Source organism: Mustelus asterias, unplaced genomic scaffold (assembly GCF_964213995.1).
Source record: "Mustelus asterias unplaced genomic scaffold, sMusAst1.hap1.1 HAP1_SCAFFOLD_214, whole genome shotgun sequence".
NCBI classification, from domain to species: domain Eukaryota; kingdom Metazoa; phylum Chordata; class Chondrichthyes; order Carcharhiniformes; family Triakidae; genus Mustelus; species Mustelus asterias.
This window is the reverse complement of record NW_027590200.1, coordinates 56,140-69,058: the sequence shown is the minus strand read 5'-3', so window position 1 is coordinate 69,058 and position 12,919 is coordinate 56,140. Positions and strand designations below refer to the sequence as shown.

The following is a 12,919-nucleotide window of genomic DNA, read 5'->3' as shown; positions in this document are numbered from 1 at the left end:
TTTATTGGTAGGGGGATTGAATTTAGGAGTCGTAGCGTTATGTTGCAACTGTACACAACTCTGGTGCGGCCGCACTTGGAGTACTGTGTGCAGTTCTGGTCCCCACATTACAGGAAGGATGTGGAGGCTTTGGAGAGGGTGCAGAGGAGGTTTACCAGGATGTTGCCTGGTATGGAGGGGAGATCCTATGAGGAGAGGCTGAGGGATTTGGGATTGTTTTCGCTGGAAAGGCGGCGGCTAAGAGGGGATCTTATTGAAACATATAAGATGATTAGAGGTTTAGATAGGGTGGATAGTGATAGCCTTTTTCCTCTGATGGAGAAATCCAGCACGAGGGGGCATGGCTTTAAATTGAGGGGGGGTAGTTATAGAACCGATGTCAGGGGTAGGTTCTTTACCCAGAGGGTGGTGAGGGATTGGAATGCCCTGCCAGCATCAGTAGTAAATGCGCCTAGTTTGGGGGCGTTTAAGAGATCCGTAGATAGGTTCATGGACGAAAAGAAATTGGTTTAGGTTGGAGGGTCACAGTTTTTTTTTTAACTGGTCGGTGCAACATCGTGGGCCGAAGGGCCTGTTCTGCGCTGTAATGTTCTATGTTCTATGTTCCACTTTTCTTCATGTTCCTGAAAGTTTATATCCAGGCATGTTTCAATGCCAATGCTCACTCAGTTGACGCCAGGCTTCAGTTAGTGTAGTTATACCATGATCGATTTTGATCATTGATTCTAATGCTGTTCTGCTGTACTCTACCTGTATGCTGCAGGATTCAAGCTTGATTCATGGTAGCTGTCATTGCATCTGCTTTTGTGGTAAATTGTCTGGTTAACTCAGGATAAAATACAATCGAAACTGGTTTGCAGCAAATTTTATCCTGCAGTGATCACTCGCAAGTTCTTTTCATTTCTGGAGGAGCAGTGAGGCTTATGTTTGTGAGTAGGCAAGGAAAATATGAGGTAATTGACAAAAGAAACAATGGTGACATCTGGGATGTACTGCCCAGGAGTATGGTGGAGGCAGGTTCATTTGAGGCACTTCCTCAATTAAATCACCCACTAACCTTCCTCATTCAAAAGAGCTTGCATTTACATAATGCCTTTCACCAACACTTCCCAAAGCACTTCACAGATAATGAGATACTTTTGAAGTGCAGTCACTTTGAAACATGGCGGCCAATTTGTTCAAAGCAAGTTACCATGAGCAGCAATATAATGACATCCAAATAATCTGTTAGTGATATTGATTGACAGGTAAATATTGGCAAGGACACTGGGGATAACTCCCCGCTCCTCTTCACGTTCTGCATGTTTAACTTTTAACACCTGTAAATATTGAAATATAATTTTCTATTTCTTCTTCCAAGTTCTTCATAAAAATAGTGAAAATCTCATCCATGTGGAATGCCACTTGTCAAATTTGCCAATCAGAATCTATTTCCTCAAACTCTGTCTCCTACCTCCAACAGCTTTCCAGTTGATGTCAATAGGTTGCCTTCAATTATGTGCTTACATCTTTGCTAATATATATATAGAGAATAGCTGAGGTCCTAGCATTGATCCTTGTGGCACCCTACTAGTCATAGAAATCATAGAAACCCTACAGTACAGAAAGAGGCCATTCGGCCCATCGAGTCTGCACCGACCACAATCCCACCCAGGCCCTACCCCCATTTCCCTACATATTTTACCCACTAATCCCTCTAACCTACGCATCTCGGGACACTAAGGGCAATTTTTAGCATGGCCAATCAACCTAACCCGCACATCTTTGGACTGTGGGAGGAAACCGGAGCACCCGGAGGAAACCCACGCAGACACGAGGAGAATGCAAACTCCACACAGACAGTGACCCAAGCAGGGAATCGAACCCGGGTCCCTGGAACTGTGAAGCAGCAGTGCTAACCACTGTGCTACCGTGCCGCCGTGCAGTCATTGCCTGCTACTTGGAAAAAGATCTGATCATTCCTTCTCTTTATTTCCTGTCTGCTAATCCATTTTCTATCCACCTCAGTGTACTACCCCCAATCACATGAACCTTAATTTGACATGCCTGTGGTCATCTGATTTCTCTTTCCTACTTTTCTTAAACAGTGGAATAATGTTAACAAGTTTCCAACACAATGACACAATTCTTGAATCAAGAGGTTTGGGAGAATTGGCAGAATGGTTACGTAAATGAAGAATTAATTTCACCTCGTGCAAGTTTGGGTGGTGCATTTTGCTAAGAGAAATAGAGGCCATCACTTCTCAGAAAATAAGAGTTTAAAGGGGTAATTGTGCACAAGATTGAGGGGTACAGATACACTAATACAGTAAAAAAGTAGCTTAATGCTGTAAATTCACAAAGCACTGGGGTTCACTTTAAAGGAATAGAAAGCAGATGCAGAGATGAATACTCTGATGGTACAGAATCTTGGTCTCATCACACCTGGGGCACACAGTTATGGTCTCCATATTACACCAGATAAAGTGTAAGTTTCAGAGTGTGATACCAAAACTGAGAGGTGACAACTATCAGAATAAACTGATTGGGTAGCAGCTCTCTCCTTGAGAAAGCAGATTGATGGAGGTATTTAAGTTGTGAAAGGGTTCAAGATTTGGGGAAGATGGTAACACTTTTCGGTGCCTTCAGGATGAAAATATAATAGTCACCAATAAATCCAATAAGGAATTCAAGGGTAACATCTAAAAGCTCTGAAAACCACATGGTGTAGTGGTTGATTATATTTATATTAATGATATGAGAGAAAGAAATAGAATAATATCTTGATTGGGGAGATGACACAGGTTGAGAGGGGTATACATATGGAAGGTGTTTCCACTTGAGGGGGTGGGGGTTTTAAATTTAGGGACCGTAAATATAAGACACATAATAATTTAGATAATGTAGAAAAGTTTTTGAATGTAGAATTGGTTGAGATGAATAGTAGAGTTGTTATTTGAATGGAAGCTAGATAAGTCTATTGGAGAAAGAAATAGAAGAGCCTCATGGGGCATTAATGCTGGGACAGAGCAGTTGCACTCTTTCTGTGCTAGAACTCTCTTATTTCAGTGATGCCTGCACTCTTGTCATGAGTGACTTTGCTGAATTGCAATGTTTGACCTGATTATTCATGCAGGTGGTGTGTGAGCTCACAGAAGGCTGTGATTAAAACACAGCTATGTTTTCTTGCCGGTCCAGCTTTCTGCCAGGTCTGGTTGGAATTTCTATGCCAGGACAGGGTTGGTATATTTGATTGGTCTTTGCAGAGATGCATTGTATTTTGGAGATAGTGGAGCTTTTTCCAGTAACCAGATCACTTGCTATTTGAACTTTCTGGAGCTTATTGCTTATACCGCGATACTGTGAAACAGATTTAGCAGCTTTTTTATATTTCAAGAATCAACATTTATTTTAATAAATCTGACTAACTTTTTTTTACTGTCTCATAGACTCTGCATTCTCGAGGGCTTTAACTCGTCCCACACCCACTACTCAGACAACAAGCCTTTCATGTCAGCCTCCCACAACAACCAGTTATCCCATCGCCCGGCCAGTGCCATCTTATCATGCTCGCATCCAACCTGGACACTCAACAGCATACAGGCCTACGACTTCCCAGCCGCTTCCAGCTGTGCCATCCTCTCAACAGCCAGTGCCACCACTACATATAGCACCGTATCAGCAGCCGCCTCTAGCAGCCCCTTCTGTGCTAATGAACACTCCATTAGCGCCAGCCAGTACCCCACAGCAGCAACAGCAACAATGTTCTGTGTATCAGCAACAACAGCAGTGTTCTGTGTATCAGCAGCAACAACAGTGTTCTGTGTATCAGCAGCAACAACAGTGTTCTGTTTACCAGCAACAACAGCAATGCTCTGTGTACCAATACCAGCAACAGCAACAGTGTTCCGTGTACCAGCAGCAGCAGCAATGTTCTGTGTACCAGCAGCAACAACAATGTTCTGTGTACCAACAGAGAGGCCCTGAGATCCAAAGAAACCATTGGATGGAGACAGTCAGGTAAGATGTATTCAATGTTAGGCGAAACTATCAGTCCTCTCCAATGATACTGCAGAGTAGCAATAGTCCTTCTGTTACTGGGACCGGCTTGAGAGGTGCAACTCATTTGAGAGGAGAAACCACTTGTTCTGTGAACCCAAATAAAGATCCTGTCAGTCCATTGAGCATTATGAGATGAATCAATTGCTTGTGGTACTTCCCCTTGTGATAAATCTCAGACCAATCCAGTTCTTGGATTTGGAAAGCTGATTCCAGTTTGTTTATCTGTTGGAAATGATTAGACTCTGAGAACTTGCTTTATCCCAAGTGGCAGATTAAAAGTGTGACATTTGCTTTCTGTCCATTGCATCATATTATTCATGACTACATTTATAAAGTTCTAGAATGACAACTGTACATAATTCTTCAACTTGGCTCACGTGATTTGAGTCTCGCTGTTCCAAGCTGTTTCCTTGTTGCAAGTCTGGCCTCCCAGCAGCAGGAGGCAGTGTGCTATTGGCCAGCGGCGGGATTTCCCATTGAATCTGCCCCACGCAACTGGGAAACCCGTGGCAGGGGTATGCCCTTGGTGTTGGTGGGGGGGGGGGTTGGTGTCAGAAAATGGTAAAATAACGGATGACGGCCTATCTTAAGCACCCCTACCTCAATGCTGCACATTCCAATTTTCCATCAGAAAGGAGATCTTCGCCCTTTCTGATTTTTGACCTTGCTTCTGGAGTCAGTCAGATATTTAGACATGCTGAATAATTTGGCGATGCATGTTGGTTTGAGTCTTTGACAGCCCCTTAATGATTGCTGCCTGGAAGGGTAATTGCATGTTGCTAATCAAGTTTTGTGGAAAGCTAAACCTCACTGGAGAATCGACCTATGATGTGAGCTGGATCTGTTGGTGCAATTACTAATCTTTGTGTATGGGTTCACAGGGAAGAAAGGGTGACGTCAAATTTCCCACAGTACCATTCCGGACATGTCCACCTGCACCGATACCAGTTGGTGCCACCCAGGCTACACCTGGTTTCCATGGCAACGCCCTCCATTCCTGTGGTAAGAAATAAACAAACTCTGATGGAGTGAATTCATCTTTATATTTCATCAATTTGAATTGTACTTTTGCAACTGCCCATACCCATCAAAAGGTGAATACGCACTCCAGATAAAATCAAAATTCTGCGGATGCTGGAATCTGAAACAAAAAGAGAAAATGCTGGGAAGTCTCAGCAGGTTTGACAGCATCTGTGGAGAGAGAATAGAGCCTGCTCTGACAATTGGTCATCCAGACTCGACACGTTGGCTCTATTCTCCCCCCACAGCTGCTGTCAGACCTGCTGAGATTTTCCAACACTTTCTGTTTTTGAATACCCACTCAAAGTGGCTTGATGTGTAAATCATATGTGTCATGACCTTGTCAGCCACCGTAGACAAGCTGTGGCATATTTTCACGATTCACTGCATTCCAAGAAGTAATTGCTTCCAACAATGACCCTTCTTTTACAGCAGAAGAGTTTCACAACTTTGTCAGAACAAACATCCAACACATGCGCATGACCCCATATCACCCTGCTTCCAATGGTTTGGCAGAAACGGCAGTGCAGACTTTCAAAGCATTAATCAGGAAACAGTCCAACAGGCCCCTGCCGGCCATTGCTCCTGCTGGCAGGGGCAGCAATTTCCCACTCTCCCCATGCTTTCTTAAAATGCACATTCTATGGTGTCACCAGAGCCAGTTTCAGAATGATGTTCTCCATGCAAACACTCAAATGACTTATCCAAATAGTTCATCATTCTGTTTCCTTTTTTGGTCAATTCTTTGCAGTAATGGACATGTACTTGATAAATGATGCCAAAATAGGCAGGACAATGAGGATCAGTATAATTAGATTCAGAAAGATTTGCATGGTATGACAGCCAAGGCACAGAATGCTGAGACAGTTGACCGCAGATCAATATAAATGATTCGTGTGTAAGCAAGGGAACTAAGTAAAGAAATTTGAAATCTATGGATCAGTGATCTAAAGTTTATTTATTAGTGTCAGAAGTACATTACATTAATACAGATGTGGAGATGCCAGCGTGGACTGGGGTGGGCACAGTAAGAAGTCTCAACACCAGGGTAAAGTCCAACAGGTTTATTTGGAATCATGAGCTTTCGGAGTGCTGCTCCTTCATTAGGCGAGTAGAGAGGTAGGTTTCACATGCATGGCATATATAGGCAAAGACACAATTGCAAGATGATGGTTGGAATGCGAGTCTTTACAGGTAATCAAGTCTTTACAGGTACAGACAGTGCGAGTGTAGAGGGGGATAATCACAAGTTAAATAGGTGTGAATTGTCTCAAGCCAGGACAGTTAGTGGGATTTTGCAAGCCTAGGTCAAATGTTGGGAATTAAATGTAGTGTGACATGAATCCAAGATCTCGGTTGAGGCCATCCTCATACGTGCGGAACGTGGCTATCAGGTTCTGCTCGGCGATTTTGCATTGTCGTGTGATTGAAGGCTGCTTTGGAGAACGCTTATCCAAAGATCGGAGGCTGAATAAGACCATAAGACATAGGAGCAGAATTAGGCCACTCGGCCAATCGAGTGCTCTGCCATTCTTCTCCTGCTTTTCCCCCACAACCCCTGATCCCCTGGTCTGTTTGAGGTTGCGCGGTTGTTGCAAGGCACATAGTGGGAGTGTGGGAATGGCCTTTGTGAGATGTTTGTCTTCATCAGTGACGTGTTGAAGGCTCTGAAGAAGGTGTCATAGCTTCTCCACTCCACTTGACGACTTGTGTCCCATGTTTGTCTTCTGAGGAGGTTGGTGCGATTTTTTGCTGTGGCGCGTCGGAACTGTCGATCAATGAGTTGAGCGCCATATCCTGTTCTTTACACTCATTCCAACCATTATCTTGCAATTGTGTCTTCGTCTATATATGCTTTGTTCGTGAATCTACCTCTCCACTCACCTGATGAAGGAGCAGCGCTCCAAAAGCTCATGACTCCAAATAAACCTGCTGGACTTTAACCTGGTGTTGTGAGACACTTCTTACTTCAGGAAGCGTAAAGGAGAACATGCCCCTGTCTATGTCAACAGGGACGAAGTAGAAAGGGTCAAGAGCTTCAGGTTTTTAGATGTTCAGATCACCAACAACCTGTCCTGGTCCCCCCATGCCGACACTAGTTAAGAAAGTCCACCAATGCCTCTACTTTCTCAGAAGACTAAGGAAATTTGGCATGTCAGCTATGACTCTCTCCAACTTTTACAGATGCACCACAGTAAGCATTCTTTCTGGTTGTATCACAGCTTGGTATGGCTCCTGCTCTGTCCAAGACCGCAAGAAACTACAAAAGACTGTGAATGTAGCCCAATCCATCACTCAAACCAGCCTCCCATCCATTGACTCTGTCTACACTTCCTGCAGCCTCGGCAAAGCAGCCAGCATAATTAAGGACCCCACGCACCCTGGACATTCTCTCTTCCACCTTCTTCCGTCGGGCAAAAGATGCAAAAGTCTGAGGTCACGTACCAACTGACTCAAGAACAGCTTCTTCCCTGCTGCCATCAGACTTTTGAATGGACCTACCTTGCATTAAGTTGATCTTTCTCTACACCCTAGCTGTGACTGTAACACTACACTCTGCGCACTCTCATTTCCTTCTCTATGAACGGTATGCTTAATCTGTATAGCACGCAAGAAACAATACTTTTCACTACGTTAATAACGTGACCCAGGAAATTATAGGCCGGTGAGCTTGATGTCCGTGGTAGGGAAGTTATTGGAGAGGATTCTTAGCGACAGGATGTATGTGCATTTAGAACAGAACAATCTCATTAGTGACAGACAGCATGGTTTTGTAAGAGGGAGGTCGTGCCTTACAAATTTGGTGGAGTTTTTTGAGGAAGTGACAAAAATGGTTGATGAAGGAAGGGCCGTGGATGTCGTCTATATGGATTTCAGTAAGGCATTTGACAAAGTCCCACATGGCAGGTTGGTTAAGAAGGTTAAGGCTCATGGGATACAAGGAGAAGTGGCTAGATGGGTGGAGAACTGGCTTGGCCATAGGAGACAGAGGGTAGTGGTCGAAGGGTCTTTTTCCGGCTGGAGGTCTGTGACCAGTGGTGTTCCGCAGGGCTTTGTACTGGGACCTCTGCTATTTGTGATATATATAAATGATTTGGAAGAAGGTGTAACTGGTGTAATCAGCAAGTTTGCAGATGACACGAAGATGGCTGGACTTGCGGATAGCGAAGAGCATTGTCGGGCAATACAGCAGGATAGGCTGGAAAATTGGGCGGAGAGGTGGCAGATGGAGTTTAATCCGGATAAATGCGAAGTGATGCATTTTGGAAGAAATAATGTAGGGAGGAGTTATACAATAAATGGCAGAGTCATCAGGAGTATAGAAACACAGAGGGACCTAGGTGTGCAAGTCCACAAATCCTTGAAGGTGGCAACACAGGTGGAGAAGGTGGTGAAGAAGGCATATGGTATGCTTGCCTTTATAGGACAGGGTATAGAGTATAAAAGCTGGAGTCTGATGATGCAGCTGTATAGAACGCTGGTTAGGCCACATTTGGAGTACTGCGTCCAGTTCTGGTCGCCGCACTACCAGAAGGACGTGGAGGCGTTAGAGAGAGTGCAGAGAAGGTTTACCAGGATGTTGCCTGGTATGGAGGGTCTTAGCTATGAGGAGAGATTGGGTAAACTGGGGTTGTTCTCCCTGGAAAGATGGAGAATGAGGGGAGATCTAATAGAGGTGTACAAGATTATGAAGGGGATAGATAGGGTGAACGGTGGGAAGCTTTTTCCCAGATCAGAAGTGACGTTCACGAGGGGTCACGGGCTCAAGGTGAGAGGGGCGAAGTATAACTCAGATATTAGAGGGATGTTTTTTACACAGAGGGTGATGGGGGCCTGGAATGCGCTGCCAAGTAGGGTGGTGGAGGCAGACACGCTGACATCGTTTAAGACTTACCTGGATAGTCACATGAGCAGCCTGGGAATGGAGGGATACAAATGATTGGTCTAGTTGGACCAAGGAGCGGCACAGGCTTGGAGGGCCGAAGGGCCTGTTTCCTGTGCTGTACTGTTCTTTGACAATAAATTAAATCTTACTGTATATTAACACTACAATGAGGTTACTTGAAAATCCCCTAGTCATCACACTCCGGCGCCTGTCCGGGTACACTGAAGGAGAATTTAGCATGGCCAATGCACCTAACCCACACATCTTTCAGACTGTGGGAGGAAACTCCTGCAGAACCAGAGAGAATGAGCAGACTCCGCACAGACAGTGACCCAAGCCAGGAATCAAACCCACGTCCCTGGAGCTGTGAGGCAACAGTCCTTGCCACTGTGCCGCCCAATTAAAACATTACCACTCTCTGCATAAAAAGTTCTTCCTTGCGTTGTCCTGTGTCACTTGCCCAAAACCACCTTTCTGTGACCCCGAGTCTTTCTACCATCGGCTAACAGGAGCAGATTTTCCTTGTCTACCAAAGCCAAACCTCTCATAACTTCTACACCTTGTGTACTCAGTGAATGTGCCTGACACATGGGAGCGAGCTTCCTCTGTGTGGTCACTGATCTCTTACTCAATTCCTTATTTTTTTGAAAGGGACTAGGATTTCCAGAGGTAATATCATAACACAGCATTGAAAGGCTGATTCTCAAAATAATTCTCACAATTTGACAATTGGCAGCATTACTTCAAATTTCAAATTCTCACCCCAATGTCTCACATCCACCAGCCTCTTCAACTTTGACCTCTTCAGTGCCCACACCAACTTTGGCCCATCAGCGCTGGCCTTGCCTTCAACTGCCTAAGCTCTGGAATTTCCTGCTCACATCTGGGATGTTTTGTGAAGTTAAAGGCAAGTTGTTATCAAGTGGCAATTAAGATTTCACCAACTGATTTAGGGGAGAAATTAGTGACAAGCTGAGCGTGGACACCGATGCGAATTGGGGTTAACTGCCTTCCTATCGGCCTATCAGTTTAGTGAACAGTTCTCATCTTCCTGTATCTCTTCAGTTAACAGTCTGGGGAAGCACTTATAAAGTTCTTGCAGACTTTCCTTAAACAAATGTTATTTTACAGGTAATCCAAAAGCAAAATCTCAAATAAAAACCAAGTTCTGGAATTCCCCGCAAGTCGAGAGAAACAGAGTTAATGTTTTGGGTCGATAGCATTAACTCTGTTTCTCTCTTCACAGATTCAGCTTGAACGGCTGAGGATTTCCTGCATTTTCTGTTTTTATTTACTGTTTAGGTATGTTTGACCCTATTCTCCTGCCTGCTGTTTTCAAACACTTACGATTAATCCTATATCTATGAACTGTACTGTCTATGAAGTCTTTCTCAGGTTTTAGCTGAATGTTTAGCTGTGAGGCTGTGGAAATTTACTGTGGCTCTTCCTTTATCTCATTGCACCAGGTGATGCCTGAGATCTTCATGCATCCACACTTGCAAGTCTTTCCCCATCATGGACTGCGGGGTATGCAAAGCCACGTCACGATGCACAGGGGTTACCAGGTAAGTTTTAAAGTTTATTTATTAGTGTCGCAAGTAGGCTTATATTAACACTGCAATGAAGTTACTGTGAAAATCCCCTAGTCGCCACGCTCTGGCGCCTGTTCGGGTAACACTGAGGGAGAATTTAGCATGACCAATGCACCCTAACCAGCACGTCTTTCAGACTGTAGGAGGAAACCCACGCAAACATGGGGAAAATGTGCAGACTCCGCACAGACAGTGACCCAAGCTGGGAATCGAACCCGGGTCCCTGGCGCTGTGAGGCAGCAGTGCTATGGTGCCACCACACGGTAAAGACATTGAGTTGGAGATGCATTTAATAGCAACTAGCAAGAGATGTGCAAAGGATTTGCTGTCAAAGTAATATCTTCATTGCAATAATACAGGATTTCTAATACTTTCACTATTGACCTCTACAAAATCTAACTCTGGACACAGCTCCATAAAACTGTCCCTGTGTAAAATTGGGATAGAAATACAAATTCTGTTAAGAGTTTGTCCGTGAGACTTCTTTATAGTTATTGAATATGAAAGTCTGTTTTCTCCTGAGTTGAAATGGTAGGTTTAAATCTGATGGGTGCAATATTACTCGAGGAATAAGCTCTTTCCTTGGAATGTACATGTTATAATTTCTATCATTGAAAATAGATCGGTAACTATCAATCCTGTTCCATGACAAAGTGCTTGTGTAAGATTCACATGGCAAAATTAGAATTGCTGCTTTCCTTGAGTCTACATCGAAGTGGTGGTATGCTGATTGGAACTACACCGCAGGATGCAGAAAGCTAACATCTTCACCTTGGAATCAATGCTAATCTATTCTTTTCACTCACTTGGCAGTTTTATAAAACATCTTCATTCAAAATTTGTGATTTTTAGCACAAAGAGCAGCCTTTGAATAATCATTGGTTTCCCTTCATCGCCGGAGATGGCTGGTTTATTGTGTGTGTAGGATCACCTGTTGTGTGTTCCAGTTTGGCTGTGGAGATCAATTGTAGACCTGCATGGCTTTCCACAGTGCAAGCGATGATAAACTCTAATTTTTTTTGGGACTACTGGCTCTTTCCAGCTGCCTGTATTCTTTCTTATGCATTTTCTCCCAGTCTGTGGTGGACCTATTATTGCCTGTCGGGAGAGATCCCCCATCAACAGTGAGAATAGATGTGAAGCTGCATAAGGGAGGACCAGAGCAGTCTGCAGGACTTTAGCATGACTCGAGGAATTCCAATAATCAGCATCAGCTTGAAATTCTGTGGCTTTCTTGGCCCTCCCTGCATTCTACACAGTCTCTGTTGCGGGTTCTTTTTGCACTTATGGAGTGATTTTTAGCAGCCAATGTGCCTGTTTCCCAGCCTTTGTTGCTTATCCTGCATCTTTCGACTGTAGCAGTAATTTAATTTGATCATCGTTTTCATCGAGCCCATCTCTGTGGTTTCTTTCCTTTGTTCCCAGGACGACAATGACAGCTCCTGGGGATGTTGATTTGATAGTTGACCAATGCCACTTCAACATCATCACTTCTCTTTTCTTTGGAGGACACTTCTCCTCAAATCTGAGCCTGAATTGTCCACAGCAGTCAGGGTAATGCTGGTTTCTGCACATTCCTTTTATTCTCTCAGGATGTGGGCTTCACTGGCTAGACCAGCATTTATTGCCCATCCCTAATTTCCCTTGAGAAGGTGGTGGTGAGCTGCCACCTTGAACCGCTGCAGTCCATGTGTTGTAGGTACACACACAGTGCTGTTACGAAGGGAGGATTTTGACCCAGTGACAGTGAAAGAACAACAATATAGTTCCAAGTCAGCTTTGTGTGTGGCTTGGAGGGAAAGTGCAGCTGGTGGTGTTCCCATGCATTTACTGTTCTTGTTGTTCTAGATGGTAGAGGTCACAGGTTTGGGAGGTGCCGTCGAGGGAGGTTTGGTGAGACTCTGCAGTGCATTAGCACAAAGGAAAATGGTTGTGGTTGTTGGATGTCAATCATTTCAGCAGGAGTTCCTTGGGTGTCCTGGACCCAACCATCTTCAGCTGCTTCATCAATGACCTTCCTCCATCATAAGGTCGGAAGTGCGATATGTTCTTTGTTTATGTGTTCAGCACAATTTGTGACTCAGATACTGAAGCAGTCCATGTCCAAGCACCTGAACAATGTCCAGGCTACTGCTGCTACTGTGCGTCAGTGGTAAAGGGAGTGAGTGGTGAAGATTAGTGGGTATGGTACCAATCTGCTTTGTCCTGGATGGTATCGAGCTTCTTGGGTTTTGTTGGCGCTGCACCCATCGCGACAAGTGGAGTGTATCCCATCACACTCCTGACTTGTGCCTTGTGGATAGGCTTTAGAGAGTCAGGAGATGAGTTACTCGCAAGAGCATTCCTAGCTTCTGATCTGTTCTTGTAGCCGCAATGTTTA

General features: G+C 44.4%; 1 protein-coding gene across 11 annotated transcripts in view; it reads left to right on the top strand.

Moving 5' to 3' along the window:
• The window catches only part of LOC144485731 (uncharacterized), a 77,614-nt gene that overhangs the window by 44,182 nt on the left and 20,513 nt on the right, over window positions 1-12,919 (top strand). For all 11 annotated transcript variants that reach the window (XM_078203829.1, XM_078203831.1, XM_078203833.1 and 8 more), the window contains 3 exons: window positions 3,429-3,999; window positions 4,923-5,043; window positions 10,414-10,512. In XM_078203829.1, coding sequence (XP_078059955.1) covers window positions 3,429-3,999; window positions 4,923-5,043; window positions 10,414-10,512 — 791 coding nt within the window. The remainder of the gene's footprint in view (window positions 1-3,428; window positions 4,000-4,922; window positions 5,044-10,413; window positions 10,513-12,919) is intronic.